Source organism: Cyprinus carpio, chromosome B10 (genome assembly GCF_018340385.1).
Source record: "Cyprinus carpio isolate SPL01 chromosome B10, ASM1834038v1, whole genome shotgun sequence".
NCBI lineage: Eukaryota > Metazoa > Chordata > Actinopteri > Cypriniformes > Cyprinidae > Cyprinus > Cyprinus carpio.
In genome coordinates this window covers 14,289,292-14,306,914 of record NC_056606.1, presented here as the reverse complement: position 1 = coordinate 14,306,914, position 17,623 = coordinate 14,289,292, and the positions used below count along the sequence as shown (strand labels likewise).

General features: G+C 36.7%; 2 protein-coding genes across 31 annotated transcripts in view; one reads left to right on the top strand and one right to left on the bottom strand.

Moving 5' to 3' along the window:
- The first annotated feature begins 2,794 nt into the window (after positions 1 to 2,794).
- Positions 2,795 to 7,926, top strand: ccdc83 (coiled-coil domain containing 83). Of its 3 annotated transcripts, XM_042732702.1 has the most exons (10): positions 2,795 to 2,880; positions 3,008 to 3,065; positions 3,143 to 3,227; positions 3,297 to 3,465; positions 4,500 to 4,667; positions 5,068 to 5,159; positions 5,240 to 5,308; positions 5,388 to 5,574; positions 6,391 to 6,539; positions 6,924 to 7,926. In XM_042732702.1, the coding sequence occupies exons 2-10, from the start codon at positions 3,013 to 3,015 to the stop codon at positions 7,191 to 7,193; spliced, it is 1,242 nt and encodes a 413-aa protein (XP_042588636.1). In that variant the 5' UTR covers positions 2,795 to 2,880; positions 3,008 to 3,012; the 3' UTR covers positions 7,194 to 7,926. The 3 variants fall into 3 exon arrangements, with proteins under 3 accessions (XP_042588636.1, XP_042588635.1, XP_042588637.1); XM_042732701.1 differs by having other exon boundaries at positions 3,143 to 3,465; XM_042732703.1 differs by lacking the exon at positions 6,924 to 7,926 and adding an exon at positions 6,685 to 6,797 and having other exon boundaries at positions 3,143 to 3,465.
- Positions 7,435 to 17,623, bottom strand: part of LOC109097877 (phosphatidylinositol-binding clathrin assembly protein-like) — a 37,151-nt gene continuing 26,962 nt past the window's right edge. For 10 of the 28 annotated variants that reach the window (XM_042732675.1, XM_042732673.1, XM_042732672.1 and 7 more), the window contains 8 exons: positions 17,315 to 17,443; positions 16,763 to 16,793; positions 16,571 to 16,670; positions 13,969 to 13,992; positions 12,050 to 12,109; positions 10,541 to 10,645; positions 9,706 to 9,809; positions 7,435 to 8,832 (listed from right to left, as the gene is read on the bottom strand). In XM_042732675.1, the coding sequence (XP_042588609.1) occupies positions 9,717 to 9,809; positions 10,541 to 10,645; positions 12,050 to 12,109; positions 13,969 to 13,992; positions 16,571 to 16,670; positions 16,763 to 16,793; positions 17,315 to 17,443 (542 nt within the window). In that variant the 3' untranslated portion in view covers positions 7,435 to 8,832; positions 9,706 to 9,716. The remainder of the gene's footprint in view (positions 8,833 to 9,705; positions 9,810 to 10,540; positions 10,646 to 12,049; positions 12,110 to 13,968; positions 13,993 to 16,570; positions 16,671 to 16,762; positions 16,794 to 17,314; positions 17,444 to 17,623) is intronic. The other 18 variants (XM_042732680.1, XM_042732690.1, XM_042732696.1 and 15 more) reach the window with 8 other exon arrangements.

The following is a 17,623-nucleotide window of genomic DNA, read 5'->3' as shown; positions in this document are numbered from 1 at the left end:
AGCACTTCAAACATGATGGAAATGGTGGAATTTGTTGGTAATTTGTTTTATGTGTCACCAAAGTGCATCCCTGTCCTGCTCAAATACAACAGATAAGATATATCATTCTCCAAAAACAAAAACTTAATTCATACAAACTTATTTCAGTCAACACACTCCAGGCGCGCTGGAAGCTGTTTCATGCGGGGGGGGCTGAGGGCTGGGTTGGAAAATATGTGACGTCATTATGTTGTGACTGACGACATGAAATTTCTCTACTAGTCTTCTCCCCTGGCGTGATTGTTACTGTTTTATACACAAAAAATTGTACTTGATGTACTTGTACTTTGATGTTTAATAAAAATAAATAAATAAAAAAATAATAAAAAAGAAATCTCTGTACTGTTTAGGCTATGTGTTGTAGCCATTAAAGAAAACATATTTGGTTTCATATTTGTTTAAATATTATAGGCTAATGTAATTTTTTTATTTATTTAATCAATGTTTATTATGAAAGTGAGCATGCAGCATGAGAAAGATATGATACATCATGCGCAATAGCCTGAGACATGGAGTGGGTAAGACATGATTTTGACCACTTTATTGAGTTTTGTTTTGTAGAAAGACTCTGTTTAAAAGATTTTCGTTTTGTATAAATTGTATCTTAATTTGATCAATATTTTATCAACCCATTGCCTGTATTTAATAAACAAGCAAATATATTAGCAGGACAATGTAATAAGGTGCCGGCACATCACTTGTATTGCACATGAACTGGAGGGCGCACAAAAACTCAGCTTGTGCCTCACAGACAGTTTTGAGAAATATAGGTCTATCTATTATAGAAAGCTTAAAAATGTCTACTTTTAAACGAAAATATTCAAAATGAAAATAAATAGGCTACTCTCTGAATATGTAGGCCTAATCCATATGAAATGTGCATTTCTCTCTTGCGTTCATGTCGAGTCCGCATCGTCTTTGCAGCGACACAGAAAACACCATTTTATTAATAAACAATTAAATGTCTCCTTGCTATTTTTGACAAATTCATAATCATTTCTTCAGCCGGTTCTTTGTGGCAAAATTATGCATGCGGTCGTGCGCTTGAGAGCGGCTAGTAAACGCCCATTATTCTGACGGAAGCCAATTATTCTGACGGTGACGGAAGCATTCCTGAGGAGGCTAGGTTAGTCTTTTATCAACGAAATATTAAAAAATAATTAATCATTAGTTTATATCTTATACACTATATCTTAATCCCACATTAAACACATTGTTTATGTCTGTTTTTTTTATTTTTATTATTTTATTTTTTTCACGTTTTTAAGTACAATATTAGGTTAGTCCACAGCCCCCCACCAGGGGGGGGCTGATGCTATGACGGGGGGGGCTGCAGCCCCCGCAGCACCCCCCTTCCCGCGCCATTGACACACTCTATCACTACAAAGTAAGTGCAAAATACTGCATCCCAGCACACATGACATGATGATGGATATGGTTGACATGACTGTGCATGAATTGTGGTAACACTACAGAAAATCCTGTGCATCCTTTAATACACAACCTATGTATGGAAATTAAACATCATCTATAACGTCACTACCTACAAACTTCTTTCTGTCTCTCCACTCCCTGTGTTTCAGACTATTTAATGAACATGAGTCGTTTTATGTCGTTCTGACCTGCCTGATTTTCAGCTGTTACACCCAACCTAAAGCTATGTACGCACCTAATGATAATAATACATGAGAATATCACATGTACAATTTGTTTGCTATATACATTCAGATGTATTATTATTAATGCCAAATAAACAAAGCAAACTCAGTAGTATAAATTTTTTGCTTTTGACAAATGTGCTTTTATAGATATGACCCAGCTCTGGAGTTTTTGTCTCTGTAGTGGACATTATATTTTAGTGTATTTCTCTGAGACCATACATGTCACAGTTTGAAGTCTGGATGTCCTGTAAAGAGCACATTCGGGGCTTTTTCAGAGATACCAAATGTTTGGCTGTTTCACCATGACCACTCCCTCCCCTTGGTCTTTAAAAATGGCTGACATTAATTTAGTGATAAAATTGTACATCCTTATGGAAATATGACAATATTTTGGAATTATAATTTAACACTGATTAACTGTCATAAATCAACATATCTCAGTAAAATGTTATTGGGTTTCAAATCAAAATATGACTTCATGTAGAGGACTAAAAGCATGTTTATTACACATTTCGGGAGACAAAACAATTGAATAGCAAAATAAATTGTATATCAATATTCTTATGAAATATTAGATATTAGGATGAAAATCTGGCCAAATATTACTCCCATTATTACACTACTTTTTTCACCATGCTGTACAGTGTATAGATAATATTGTGTTTAATGGGAGAACTAGTTTATGGAGATTTTACACACATATTGTATAAAGCAAAATGACATGTCAAATCATTCTGTTTTATATTTTATAACAGTTGAGAATCTTCTTTATACAAAGTTTGTATATAAAAAAAATCTTGAAACCTAAAAACTGATTGATTTTTTTTAAAAAATTCCATTGTTTTCCATTCTTTAATGTCAATTCATGTCATTTTATTTTGATGTCTATAGAGGACATAGCATAAGAAAATATAATTTTTCCTAAATTTATTTTTCCTCTTTTTTTTCTTATGCTCTAAACAATGTAATTACATGAAAAAACACTACATTCACAAAGCTTTTTTCCCCCTGAGGATATGAAAATTTTCATACAGTTCAGATTCAGAATAAATTGTATAAACGCACGCCCCCTGCTGATCGAGTTCACAGCGGCAGTTAGTTTCCTTGACAACGTGTAAACATATCCGGAAAATTAAGTAAATACATAACGTTAGAATAAAAAAGAAAACGCAGCTCACAGGTAGGCTTATATTGTTTGCGTTCTCACCCCCACAAATTGTTATCTTAACACAGTCTCTTTGAAAGTTTAATAAATGCTGTTGTTTTCGTTTGTTTTCATATTAAATATGATCATTTCCTGGCATAAGGGAAAATGAGCAAGACATTAGATACAACATCTCTGTCAGAGGCCTTCATACAGTTCCAGTTAGTACGGTTCTTAATATTATCTATCCTCACTGCTTTGCCTATTCTTGAGAGTCTAATATCTTTATTTCTAATAGAATTCAGGTTAAAAGAGAAGAGATTCAAGATTTTGAGGAAGAAATATGCCAACTAGAAGATAAGAAGCAAAAACTGATAAAGCTGGTCTTAAGTGTCAACAGTATGTTTGTGAAGATGATGACGGAAAGATTAAACTCAAACACGTGTCTGCAGCAGGAGCAGCTGAGAGAAGAGCACAGAGGTCATGTGCGTGAACTGCAGAAGAAGATGAAGGAGCAGGAGAGGAACCTGGAGCAGAGGCAGCGAGAAGATGAAGAGCAGGTGGAGTGCACGGCCCGGGAGAACCTGGAGCTCAAACACAAGCAAGAGAAAGAACTAGAAGGTACTTGAGTGACAATAACAATGTTTTGAGGGAATAATTCGCTTAAAAATGACTCTGTCGTCATTTACTCACCCTCATGTTCTAACCTTCTGTTACGATAAACGGGGACTGAATCTTTCAAGTATGAAAAATGATGACTTAGACGCTATATTCAGCATATTGTAAAGCCACATTTCCGGAGTGGATTCGTGTATTCAGTGATATTAAAGACCAAATTTAGTACACCTTATTAATAAAACACTGTGTAGAAGCAAGAAGATAAATTTTAATATCACAGTCTAACTTAATACTGGCAAGTCTTAGTGAACGGCAGCGCAAATCGTCTCTTGAACGTACAGTCCTGTACAGAAAACCAGGATTTATTTATTTATTTATTTATTTATTTATTTATTTATTATTATTATTATTATTATTATTATTATTAATACATTCAATTTCGCTTTTTTTCTTCCAACAAACCCTATTGTATACACCCAGCAGAAAACGCGGTGAACATTCAGTGATACTTTTGTGTCTTAAAAAACCCCCACTACCATTATATAGGCTATATATTTTTTTTTTATGGTCCGAAAAAGAAAGAAGTGTATATGGCACTAAAACAACACCAAGGTGAGAATATGATCATTTAATCTGAATTTTTGTCAGAACTAACCCTTTAGGCATTTTACGATGTTCCAGTTTTTCAAGCTTCAAAAAAGAGGCAAAATACCATAAAAGAACATTACACAATTAAATATGACGTATGAGCTATATTCCTAATGTCATCTAAAGTCACGTTTGATAGCTTTGTGTTGGTGTGTTCATGAGAATCAGACCAAGAGTCAGATCTTTTCAATAAAACTGATGGTTAAGTTCATAAAACTGTTATCACGAGTCGCAGAATTTCCAACCATACAAAGCTACGGCTACAGAAAAATTTTAATATAGCCCACAACATGTACTAGTTTTATTATTATATGCGATACATAAATCATAAAAGTACATTGCTGTCCCTTAGTGAACACCTTTAAAAATAGTTTGTGTGGTTTATACAGAACTGCGCTGTAAGCTTGCAAGGCTGCAGGTGCAAGTGAAGGAACTGCAGGAGGAACAGCAGGTATGGCTTCAGTATAAGAATGAGGGCAGCATTAAAGACCAGCAAAAGATACAGAAACTGGAAAAAGACATTGCCTTAACACAAAGGACCTTTCAGGAGATATCAGGTGTGTGTTTTCTATCTTCTACTCCATTTAGAACACAAATTCTGATTATGTTTAAATATTAAATACTCTACAGTTGTGGTCATAAGTTTACAGTAATCTTGCAGAACGCTAATAATAATGTAAAAAATGCTTCTTTTTTATTAATCACGACCCTAAATAAGTTTCTTTACATAATGGATGTTTACATACAACCTACAGGACAAATAAATATCAGAATTTATAAAAAAAAAAAAAAAAAAAAAAAAAATTGGATGACTTCATAAAAATGTAATATTAATATTTTGTTTTATGGACTATAGGTAAACATCTGCTATGTGAAACAGCTTATTCAGGACAGTACTACTAAATAAAAATAAATGTTCTTTTTAAAACAAATAACATTTTAATATAAAAAATCCAGAATATTTTCAGAAATCTCTGGTTGTGGCTATCAATGAAACGGAGCAAAAAGTAGCACAGAGTTTAAAGGATGGAATTCAGCTCGCCTTTGAGGTACTGCAAACACCTTATTGTTGTCTGAATTGTGAATATTACATCTGTTCTGGGGTACTGAAACCGTCTTTATGTTTCAGAGAGCGAAAGAAAACCTTGATAACACGAGTAAACTAGAGATTAAAGAAATGCATTGGCTGAAAAAACAGGTGTGGTCTTGTTTAGGTTCTATTTTACATCTTATTGTACATGCAAAGATTACACAATGCCACTAATCGTCCATATCAGGTTCCCCTATATAACGAGAAGGTTGCAGTGTTGGAATCCACCGTCCATAAGTTAGAAGAGGAAATCTTGGATCTTGTTTCCCTCAGCCCAGGCAATGAGTTTCTTGTGCAATCTGCAAGCCTTGGGTCCCATGACACTCACAATATGGACAGGAACATAATGAAAATAAACCCTGAGGAAACATCAGGTAATCCAAACATCCCTAATAATAGCAGTGTTCAGTCTAAGAATAAAAAACTAAACTGAACACACGGTGCTTTAGAATTATTTTGCATTGACATTTTATAACCAATAGATGGCACCATAACAGTAGACATACTGAACGCTAAAATACCAGGAGAAATCCCTCAATGACGGTTGCTAGGCTAGTGCTGGACCCTTAATTCTGCTATTTCTTCGATTTGGATAGGAATCAGTTTGAATTATAAGCAAAATATATGTTCACATTAAGTCTTATTTGTAAGCCTAATATGTTGAAAACTCATATTTATCTCTTCACATTCTGTCAGAATTACATGACTTGCACAAAACTCCCGATTACACAGATTCTCCTGAAAATGACTGGATTTTATCTGCAAAATAAAACGCTAAAAGCCCATAGGATTTTTAATTTTCTTCTAAAAGCCCATAGGAAATACTCTAAACAATACAATGCTAATTTTCAATGAACAAAGCGAGATATTAATAATAATCCCAAGTACAAAACTTCCAGCTAATCATGAAAAAAAAAAAAAAAAACATATATAGCCCAGTAGCAGGTTTTATGGAGGATGGGTGACTCTGAATGCTGTCACTGGCACTGTTCATGGCTCTCAAAGTAGAGGAAGTCTTGTAATTATACCCACAATACATCACAGGGAGGCTTTGTTTTCATTACCACTCAAAATTTCATGTCCTGAGTGGTTTAAACTTAATGGCCTTTGAGCGCAGCAGCTAACAGCTACACTGATGTTGGCCATAAAATACCTGACATTAATCACCCATAATGCATATTCTTTTCTAGAGCTGGTAGACAGAGCCCGGTATCCCCTGCACCCATTAACAGAAGTCAAAGGGGCTCAACAGAAAAGCAATGTGACCGCCTCTGGTAGCACAACAACTTCCAGCCCACCTGACTTTAGTGAAATGTTCAGCAGTCAGGCTGATTTCACGGTAAGGACAATACTAGCTGTGTTCACCATTATGGGTGAAGATGGCATCAATAAACAATCATTAATTTTTGATTAGCAACGAATTCATTACTAATGAGACGCCACCTCAGAAGAGCCCTCTGTGCTTATGTTTGAGATACTATCAGGCAAAATACCCAGAAAGGATCTCTGCCAAAGGCAGCAAATCTTGAAAAGGCTCTCTCAGTGGCACATAAGCAAGATAAGGTCTGTGGAAAAAGAGCGTCTGTGATTTTCCCACTGCCTTTTCCAGGCATCATGGGCTAGAATATAGATGAAACGAGCAGGGATGGGGAACAGTCACTACCCTTGTTAGTGAAGCCAAACTGGAAGCCGTTTTAACGTCCTGTGTTTGTGTTTGTATGAAGGGCCGACGCATCTGGGCTCGCTGGAGCAGAAGTTGCTGTGGGTGATAGGTAAAGCATACCCCCTGCACCCACCACCAAATGATCCTGCGGATATGGGCGAGGAGATGACCTTTGACCTGCTGCAAACTGAAAGGTGGCCGGTTACAACAGATATCATCCATAGAACGTTTAAACAGTCAAGTTCACAGTCTGGAGAAGCTGATGATTCTGTAAACGACACCTGTGAAATTCAGCAGTTGGATAAAAATTTAATTACAAATGGTGAATAATTCCTGTACACTCAAAATAATAATAAATTATACTGTATGTATAATTATATAAACGACAGCTGTGAAATTCAGCAGCTGTTTTATAATAATTAAAACGGGAACGGCAAACAATTTATGCAATCCAAAAATATATAAAGAAATAAATAATTTATATTAAAATAAGTAATACTTTGTATGTATGTGATATAAATGATTATACACAGACAAACAGAACACATAATTAACAAACATACACACTTAGTTCTGTGGAAGCTGCACTTTATTTGAAAATCACCCAAATTCTGCTTCATTTTTTTTGTCATATAAACAAAATATAATCTGCAGGGATGATGCAGTTAATATGCGAAATCAATGGACAGAATCGCCCTCATATTCGGACCACCTTTTGTGTACTTCCCTATTGGACAGGGCCTGTTTTATGTACACGGGGCACTGATCAACAGCGCCCCCTTTCGTCCCGCCACTGGACCTACAGCTAGACACTACCGACCCCATCCCGATACAGACAGCAACCTGCATTTCTCACTCACATTCACACACTCGCACCCACAAACACACACACAGCTGTTCTCCTCCCAGATGGCCCGGAAACGAAGGCGACTCTGCACATTCAGGTTGAAAATGCAGCCATATAACGGTCAAATGTAAAATAATGACATGCCAAGCAGAAAGCAATACAGATCTTCCCCAAATGCAATGTCGCTGAATCACAAATGTAGTGCTTTGCTAAATGCTCCCTCACGAAAACCCACCCACCTCCCCGGGGCACAGAGCTGACTATGTGGCATAATGATTTGTATATTTAATCCTATGTCCGTTACGAATGGAGGGCGGTGAGCATTTGAGCTACAAAGAAATTGCACTAGACATACAACTGCTTCTGAGAATACTTAGTGCTGTATCAGTCAGTTTATAGGTGTCCATTTCCCCCCATTTTTATATTATATATATTTTTTTCATAATTCAGTCACTCAAAATCCGAATTATACAACCAATCATACCCATATGAACGCATAATTCGAAACACCTCCCGTAAGGAAGAGTTCAAAAGAAAAAAAAAGATTATTCATTTCTTTCATGTCCTCAGTGGGTAAATCATAAATAAATACAGACAATACACAAGGAATGTCTACTGCAAACCTCATAACATAAAAAAGTAGAAATCATAGTAGAAACCGATGTTAGAATTTCTAATTGGTGATGGTTAAATCAGGTAATGCTTTGATTGGTGATCGGATAAAGACAGAACTCCACCTAAATCCCTCCCTGATCCCTCTTTTCGCATTCCAAGGAAAAAAGTGAAGCCGTGTTTGCGTGAAACCCCACCACATTCCAGCACCCACGCTCTCTCAACACCCATGTGTTTCATTATAGACAGTACAATAACTTTTACCGCAACAAATTACAAACTGAGTGCTGTGTCCTCCATCTCTGGGCAACAGAGTCTTACCCCTCCCAATCCCACCCATCGTATCCCATAAAGCCCCTCCCACTGATTCCTGTACTGGTTTGTACTGGGGCAGAACTTTCCGTGAAGAGTCGAATAGCCAACTGGAGAGAGATTAAAGGTTTGAGATTTGCTGTGTAATTCATTCTTGGGAAGAATCGACCCTCCTTCTTTCTCCTACATGAACTGCATCTGGAATCAGAGAAATGCACATTTACTGATACAGTCAAGCTTCATATTTTAGAACGTTTTTGTATATTTGACACATTGTGATGAACGTACACATTATGACATCTTATACCAAGTCCAGGACAGCAAGTTTGAATGTTTTTTTGGATGATTGACTGTCCATCGTAATTGTACGTAACGTCACTAAATGAACTGATTATGCAAATGTTTCCAGTAAAGCAGCCAATAAATGATGAGATGAGTTTATGAAGCTGCAACTCAGGATAACCTACTTCAAAAAGGATTAAAACTTAAACTTAAAGGGGTCATGTCACTTTTTCCCCAAAGTTTTAGTTGTCCGAAAACCTTTACTAATTTTTAGAAATAATGTGTGTACTATACAGACTTTTTAAAACCACAGATGCTCACAGGTGGGTCATTGATTCACAGTTGGAAAAGACACGGAGAAGAGAAAACAACAACAAAAACAAACTACTGGAGGCCACAACTACACTAGACGCTTGCGTTATAAGTTTAAGAGATACTCTGGTTTAAAAACACCAAAGACATTTTTTCAAGAAAGATCTGTTGCTACTTCCATTACATGGTGAATTCAAAAGATTTGATTCCACATGATATGACCCCTTTAAATCATAAGGAAAACAGAACAAAATCATGCATGATTGGTTAATGAACTTCAAGAGATAGGCTCTACTGAAGCGGAATTGTTACAAAACTGATGTATATAGAATACATTAGTATTGCAGCACATGGAGAAAAACAAGGGTAAGACTTTTTGCAATAGAAACACACAAACACTGTTATAAAGCAAGAAAGCTCCTGTCAATCAATCACAATTACACACACACACACACACACACAGCAGACATGCTGTACCTAAAGATGCTCTAAAGGAAATCCTTCAGAGACAGCTGTGCAAAAGGGTCCTGTCCCGGAGCTCTGAGAGGACTTGAACTGGAAGGACTAGAGGCTGTAGAGAGCTAGTTCAGAAAGATTGAGAGAGATTGAAGGGGTACGAGGACAGCCAGGAAACACTCAGACACACACACACACACACGAGAGGACAATTCAGAGCCAGACAGGCTAAAGAATAACAGAGAGGTTCAAGAAAAAGAGAGCCACTAAAGTCCTTCTCGTTCTGCAAGGCTGCGGGATGGTACCAATTTCCTGCTCTAACACTACTGCAGAAATGAAGCAGGGGTGGTTGGGGGCACGATATGTATTTCGAGCTAAGAATTTAGTGTGGTGTGGAATACATATCCATTCCCAGAGATGTGTGAAGGCCACGATGCTAGCTTTCATATTCAGAATTGCGCTGCGATGGCACATGAAGGTGAACAAACTAGAGCGCATTCTGAATGGAGCCGCTTCTAGAATAGAGCGTGATCAGTCAGGGTTGAGCGGATGGCTCTATTACAAGAAGAGTCATGGGGCGGGATCAATGCAAAAACATTTATCAAAAAGCGGAGACCTATGGATGCTGCTGTGCTCTGAAAAGGACTAATTTGATTGGATTATGGTGTGGTCACATTAGCAAAATTTTGCCAACTAAAAAAAAAAAAACGGAGACTGTTGGTCAATGCAAAATTCTTAAAAATGGCTAGATTTAGTCTGCGAACATTCGCTAAACATGTGACCAGACCTTAAGACTTCTAAATTTGACTGTTTGAGGGTCAATTGATTTGTAACCTCATTGTGTGTGAGATCATACCTGTGCCCCTGAGACTGGACCAAAGGGATTGGCCGGCCGCATCACAGGCTGAGTGTACATCATGGTGGGTTGGGTCATCATGGTCATGGAGCCCATTTGAGGGGGCTAGAAAGGAATAAAACGTTAAAGTAATATAGAAGTAATGTAGTAATATAGTTAAAGTAATATAGAAACCAAGTGAGCAATGCTTAATGCTTGTCGTGGCTGTTTGGGACATAGTGTTTCTATCTGGAACTTTAAATTCCAATGGCTTACTAAGTTCCTCTGTTGACATCATATTTTGTTTGACAGTACTGAAACTCAGCAAAGAGGAATGCGAGTTAGTCTGAACCCACTGTTCTCATCTGATCTGACTGAAGTTACTGTTTAACTCCACCTGAGCTACATGACTCACAGCAGACAGGATAAGTTACACACAGAAACTTCCTCTTTTGTTTTTGGAGCAACTCATATTTTTCAAAAAGTTCTAACTCTTAAAAGAAAAGAACAAAAAAACAAAAAACTGAGGTACATGCAAGGATTGGACTGGAGGATCCAAAATGGATGAGTCATAATAGCAGTTATGTAAGTGCGGATGCTGTTATTGAAAAGTGTCATCTACCGAGTGCCCTCCTCTCTTTAAGCCATTAACCATGGCCTGTGCTGACTTTACCTGTATGGCTTACTCAACCTCTATTACTGGGTTCTATTGAGCATACTGTAAATCTATAAAAGATGGCTAAAGGACCTAAGGAAAGACTCAACACTGATTATAGATAGAATGCTTATGTGCCACTAAATACATATAATATATACATACAGACATACATATAATTATAATTTAAAGTATTACAATATACAATATACATTAATATACAATATAATATTAATGTTTCTAATTATGATTTAGGTCCAACTTTATATTAACTCGCCTTAACAACTATGTACTTACATTTAAATTAATAATTTGGTACAATGCACTTATTGTGTACATACTTGTTTTTACATTGTACTTATATTTTAAAAATACCTGCATGTAATTACATCTGTAATCATTTTTATTTCCAATAATAATAATAATAATAACAACATTAATTAATATAATAATTAAAATACATTTTGTTTGATTAAAATTAAAATGACTACTAATATATAATTAATGGTAATATTATTATAAGGTGCTAAATCAGGATTTTAAAACATGTCTTGCAGGCACTACCTGATGTCCATCTTTTTTTTTTTTCTTAAAGCTAAGGGCTCATGGAGGAGAAATCAATGTAGTCATCCCTGTTAGTGTGATGAATAAAAAGCAGCGAGAAAAAAAAAAAAAAAAAAATCTCTAATGTTGCCCTAAGCTCAATGAAGAGGTGCTTCGGACTCTAGAGAGCCTTTCACAGTGTTCCGCACACCCACAATGCTCCAGAGGGGACTGACAGCATGACTGCAGTCTCTGAATATACAGGAGTTGAAAAGCTAATACTTCTGACACTGATGGAGTGAGTAATGCACAAATCCCCAGTTTGTACTTACCATTGCGTATCCCATCATTCCTGTGGGCGTCGTGGCAGGGAAGGCCATGACAGAAGGAGCCTAGGAGGACACGTTCAGCGTTAGTACAGAAATACCACAGGTAAAACATCATCAGCTTTTTTTTAGCATGAAAGGACGATTCTTCTGAACACCTTAAGTGAGAAAATTCCACTCGAGCAGCCATGAGATCACTACCCCAGACGCGCCATCTCAGTTTCCACGTTTACACACAGTGAACAAAGGCAACTTTGTGGACTAGCAGAACACTTTTTTTAAAATGTATTTGCAAAAGATACTCGAGTCTTTTAGTTTTTTCTCTTCACGGAGAGCCGCTCACATCTGGGAGACATTAGAGATGTCTTTACACACTCCAACCAGAGCATCAAAACAGGAATATAGGCAAGGAGATAAAGGGGAAGAAAGCGAGAAACAGTGTGTGTGTGTGTGTGTGTGTGTCCTCTTTGAAGGCAGAGTGATTAGTTGCAGGTGCAGGGCTCTGGTGGAAGAGAGAAGCTCTTTGTGAAGGAGCTGTGAGATTCTCAGTAAGGCCTTCGGTAGCCACAGACACACTTTTATTTCCACTTGTGCACCATTGAAATGTGTGACAGACTCTGAATGGCCTCCTTAATTCAGCAGAGTGACTGTGACCAAACGACCGATAAATTGTAAAATAAACATTTTTATAGAACAAGAACTGAGGGAATTTACCCATTAACTATGATGAGTTTGATGTCACAACACTCCTTGTCATAGGCTATAACTGTGATTGATAAAAGTACTATGATTTTTAATTGTTTAAATAAATGCTGTTCTTTTGACAATTCATCAAGTAATCATGAAAGAAAAAAAAATAGCAGCATAAGCCTTTTCAATATTAATAACAATAAGAAAAAGTTTCTTAAACAGCAAATCAGCATATTAGAATGATTTCTGAAGGATCATGTGACGGAAGGCTAGTGTAATGATGCTGAAAATTCAGCTTTGAAATCACAGCAGAAAATTACATTTTAAATTGTAATAATATTTAACAGTATTACTGGCTTTACTATATTATGACCAAAATTATACAGCCTTGGTGAGCATAAGTGGCATATTTCAAAAAACATTTTTAAAAATCTTACCAATCCTCAAACTTTTGAACAATAAAAAAAAAAACATACTGTCATAACATTTTATAAATGCTCTGAACAGTTTGTCCTATTTGGAGCCATAATTATCCATTTTATAAAAATATAATTCAATTTACAGCCCAATATAAAACACAACCTTGTGTGTTTTTCTGTGCACATCCCACTAAATCAGAACAGGCTGCAATGAATCTCAAGATGATGAAAAATAAATGTGTTTGCAGACTGAGGAATCTCATTAAGATACAAAAGGTACTTTGTAAACTTCTAGCTAGAGTAAGCAAACAGCTCAGTCGTACGGTAATCTTCAGAGAAACAGCACCTAGCAAAAACAACTCTGCAGGAGTAAATATGACTAAACCATGCTGATGTATTGATCAATCCAGCTCAGCATATCCTGTTTAAGAAAGAAAGAACTCTCCAGTGGAAGTGTTTCCATCAGAATGTTTACCAAGGCCTGACTCAAACTGTTTGATTTCCTACTTTACTGGACATTGCACATTGTTTGGTAAACCCTCCGCTGGGAACACTAGCCCATTGATTCACGCCAAAATGACTACAGTTGTTTGCTGATGGCAATAAACAAATGAAACCGATGAGAGGAAAGGCTAGAGGAGGAACAGAGCTGTCAGCCATGCCGAGATAACATCTGGTTAGATCAGCTCATGGGTTTCAGTGCAAATTTTGGTCACTCAAACACACACAGGTCATAAACTGTGACCAAAGCAAAGGCGGTGGGGTTAATAATCTCATGCGTTTCAGAGAATGGTTCAACTCAACGTTTTGACTTACGTATTGTGGGAAAAGCATGCCATTCTGTTTATCCCGTCGGACGAGAATGGTTACACAATGCAACAAACACAATTAGAGGGCATACAACACAATAACATCTCACACTGTGAGCTCACAAAAACACACTGTAAACAAAGACAAGACAGAATACATTCCCGCTGTTTTTGAGAGTGGATTACAGCTCTGCTCCAAATGCTAGTGTGCTGCCTACCTAGGAAACCAAGTTAGCAAATCAAGTTGCTTAATAAAATACCTCATTTTGGTCAAAATAAAAGCAGGATCGCATATATTCAATCCCAGTGAAATAAAAAGTAAATAAAATGTAAATTATAACAAATATAATTATCTAAAAATATTTCCTAAGTAATTAAATACTTAGAGAATTAAGGGAAATAATTATAGTAATAAATAATTATTCAGTCCTGAAAAATATTTGTTAAAACATTGAATATATACTATATAGCCAGGGTTTTTCCTACATTGAAAATTTTTTGGCGGCCGCCAAAACGATTTTTTGTTCCGCCAAAGCCTTATTTGATGTGTAATTGTGTTTTGTGAGCGAAGCAGGCTACAGACGGAGTGACGGAGAGAACGAGCACAGCGCCCCTCCCCCGCGCGCACACTCTCCGTCTTCAGTTCTGTCTTTACTCTCTCCCTCGCATCAAAATCAACTGATCCTAAAGGTCGGAAGACCGAATCCATGTTTCACGTGCTGCATTCGGAGAATATTTTTCCTGAATTACCGCTGAGTGTGAATTGCAGTCAAAAAAAAAAAGTTGCCTTATCTTCTCTTACAACTTGTGACAAGCATTCCGCACATGCAGCTGACATAACGTTAAATAAACGCAAAAACAAATCTATCCAGTTATGAAGTGTTTTGTGTGTGTGTGTGTGTGTGTGTGTGTGTGTGTGTGTGTGTGTGTGTTGTGTTGACAAATCTTTCACGATGTCCTAACAGCCAGGATTCCCACACAACACGTCCGCTAAAGTCCGATTCACGACCTAATGACTCCTTTGAGTCGATTCATTATAATGAATGGTTAAAGCAGTTGGTCTGCCCGTCAGTGTCTGAATCAGTGTATAACAAATCAATACTTCTTAGAAGAACATACACCTCTGAAATGAGAAAGTAAGTGTGCTTACCCCATTTAGCAAGAGTGTTTAGTAAAATTTAGCCTTAATAATCCACAGTATGTATAGGCCTATGACAATGTGTAGTAAATTACCTATAAAATTATTTAGTTTAAAGTTAGACTGGAGTGAGATGAAACTAGATCAAAGCACAAAGCAAGCTGTTGCTAGCTAGCTGCTAATTGTATTAAATTTTATATGGTAAAAAATTACACTATTACACCTTTTAATGCTACATTTTTAATGCTACTTTTTAATTGATATGATTATACTAAAATAATTATCAGGTCTATCGAAAAAGGATTTTATCTTTCAAAACTATGAAAGCCAGTCGTGGAAAAATCACAGCTTTTTTGCAAAGAGGGCAAGAAAGGATGACAGTGAGAGTGACAGGTAATATCTGTGTCTGATAACTGCATTTGTAAATAATTTGCATTTGTAAATAGATTAATTGTGATGCCTTTGACATTTCAAATATACTTTGGTATCGATGATGTTTACATGTAAAATAAGCTGTAATCGCTTTCTTTTACTATTTAGCCTGACAGTGATCGTTTTTTCATGAATAAATAGGACACAAAAAAAAATCACAATGTATTTATGTATTAATGTATTTATTTTAAATGTAACATTTATTGTCAATATTGGGCTTGCGGATCATGTGGGTACTAGGGTACTCTTTGCTGTGTGTGGATGACCATGTCGGTCAGCCACCACCAAAGACCAATTTTGACCCAGGAAAAACCCTGATAGCATAAGACAATCCCATTATACATTGATAATAATAATTAATAACTTTTAATTTTAACTTAAACATAATAAATTATATAATTATATTTATTAGAAAACATCAAGGTGTTAGCTTAGCCACATGCTAACTCCAAAGTATAATGGAATCAACTTCCAATTTGGAAAAGTGCAACAGAACGCCACTTGAAGTTGTACTTCCAACTCAGAAATTGTCAAACGATGTCTCGATGTCACAAGAGCATACCAGCACCAACAGAGATGATCACGGTTAATGATAAACACAGATAAAGATGTAAATTGAACGCATCAATGACTCAGAGTTCCAACATCACATGATGATAAAGCAGGTTAAACAAATGTTTGCAGAGATAGGAGTGTACACCATGGTAAACTATCCTCTCTACTGATAACTACATATTCAAAACAAATGTTAGCATTTTGCTTGCCATTTGTGTCTGTATACATCGTCAAAGCATCGGGATGCTACACAGGACACATGAAATGGAGTTTTTCTAATGTACAGCCTTTCAATTCAGTCACTTATGATGCAGTCTTAGAAGGTAGCTGCCCATCTAGACAGCAGACAGTGAGGCAGCTCATTAGGGTTTGGAACAGAGCCCATGTTTCAGAATCAGCTATTGTCTCTCTATTGGTTTATGACAGTTGTTTCTAGCTCAAGTCTTGTTTCATTTGAGTCAGAGAAAGCACATGTTGTCCTTACCATGGTGGCAGGGTTCCATGTTGTGGTCGGAGCCATCTTTGGTTGCCAGTTGGTTCCTCCAGTCAACTTCTTCTCACCGGGTTGACTCCAATGAATGTCACTGAGGAGGAACAGAAGAAACAACCATGATCAAGTCACTGAGTTTGAAGAGAACTATGAATCTGGATTGAGATGAGCGGCAAATGTTCATACTTCTTTGTTGTTCCATTTCCAATACCGAGATCTGGAAGAAAGAGAAAACCAGTGAGGCCTATGGCAGCCATTGTGAAATACTAAATTCACTTTTATAGGATCCCAAATCAATAAATAAAACTACATTTCCCGTTCCTGATTATTAGTACCAGAATACAGAGTAGGGCTGCACAATTTGGTAAAATAAAATATTTATTTTTTATTTTAAGTCTGATTGTGATTTAAAAAAAAAGCTCAAGGTTTGTTATGCTCGTTTGCAAGGCTGCACAATCTGGCCACACGTTTTGTGAATATATCAATATGACTATAAAATATTATTTTAAATTATATTGAAGGTAACATTCATTTTTATTTAACAGTGAAATTAAAATAATAATATTACTTTAATATATTTGTATTTAATACGAGCAACAATTATTATTATTATAATAATTTGTAGTAAACACACCAAGCCATTTCCCAACTTTAGTGTTGTTGTTTTTTTTTTTATTAATCGTGTAGCTCTAATAACAAAAGGTTGTTTGTATGATATAACAAGAACAGGACACTTACTTCCCACAAGGTTGGCAAGGGAGGAATCCAAGTCATCGGAAACCAGTTTGCCTGGCTGTTGGACGCTGGGCGTCAGGTCCTGGTTGGGAGAGCCCACTGTGGGTTTCAGGATGCCACCTAAAATATCATCTTAAACAAACAGAGGAGAGGGATTGGGAGAGGGATAAAAGACGCAGACAACACACACAAACAGAAGATGCGCAATTAGGTTGGGTGGAGCGAGAGGCAGCCGCCCTCGAAGCAAACGTTGCAGGACCGAAAGTGATTGTGGGTAAAATCTTGTGAAGTCAACTCACCCAGACATGCAGT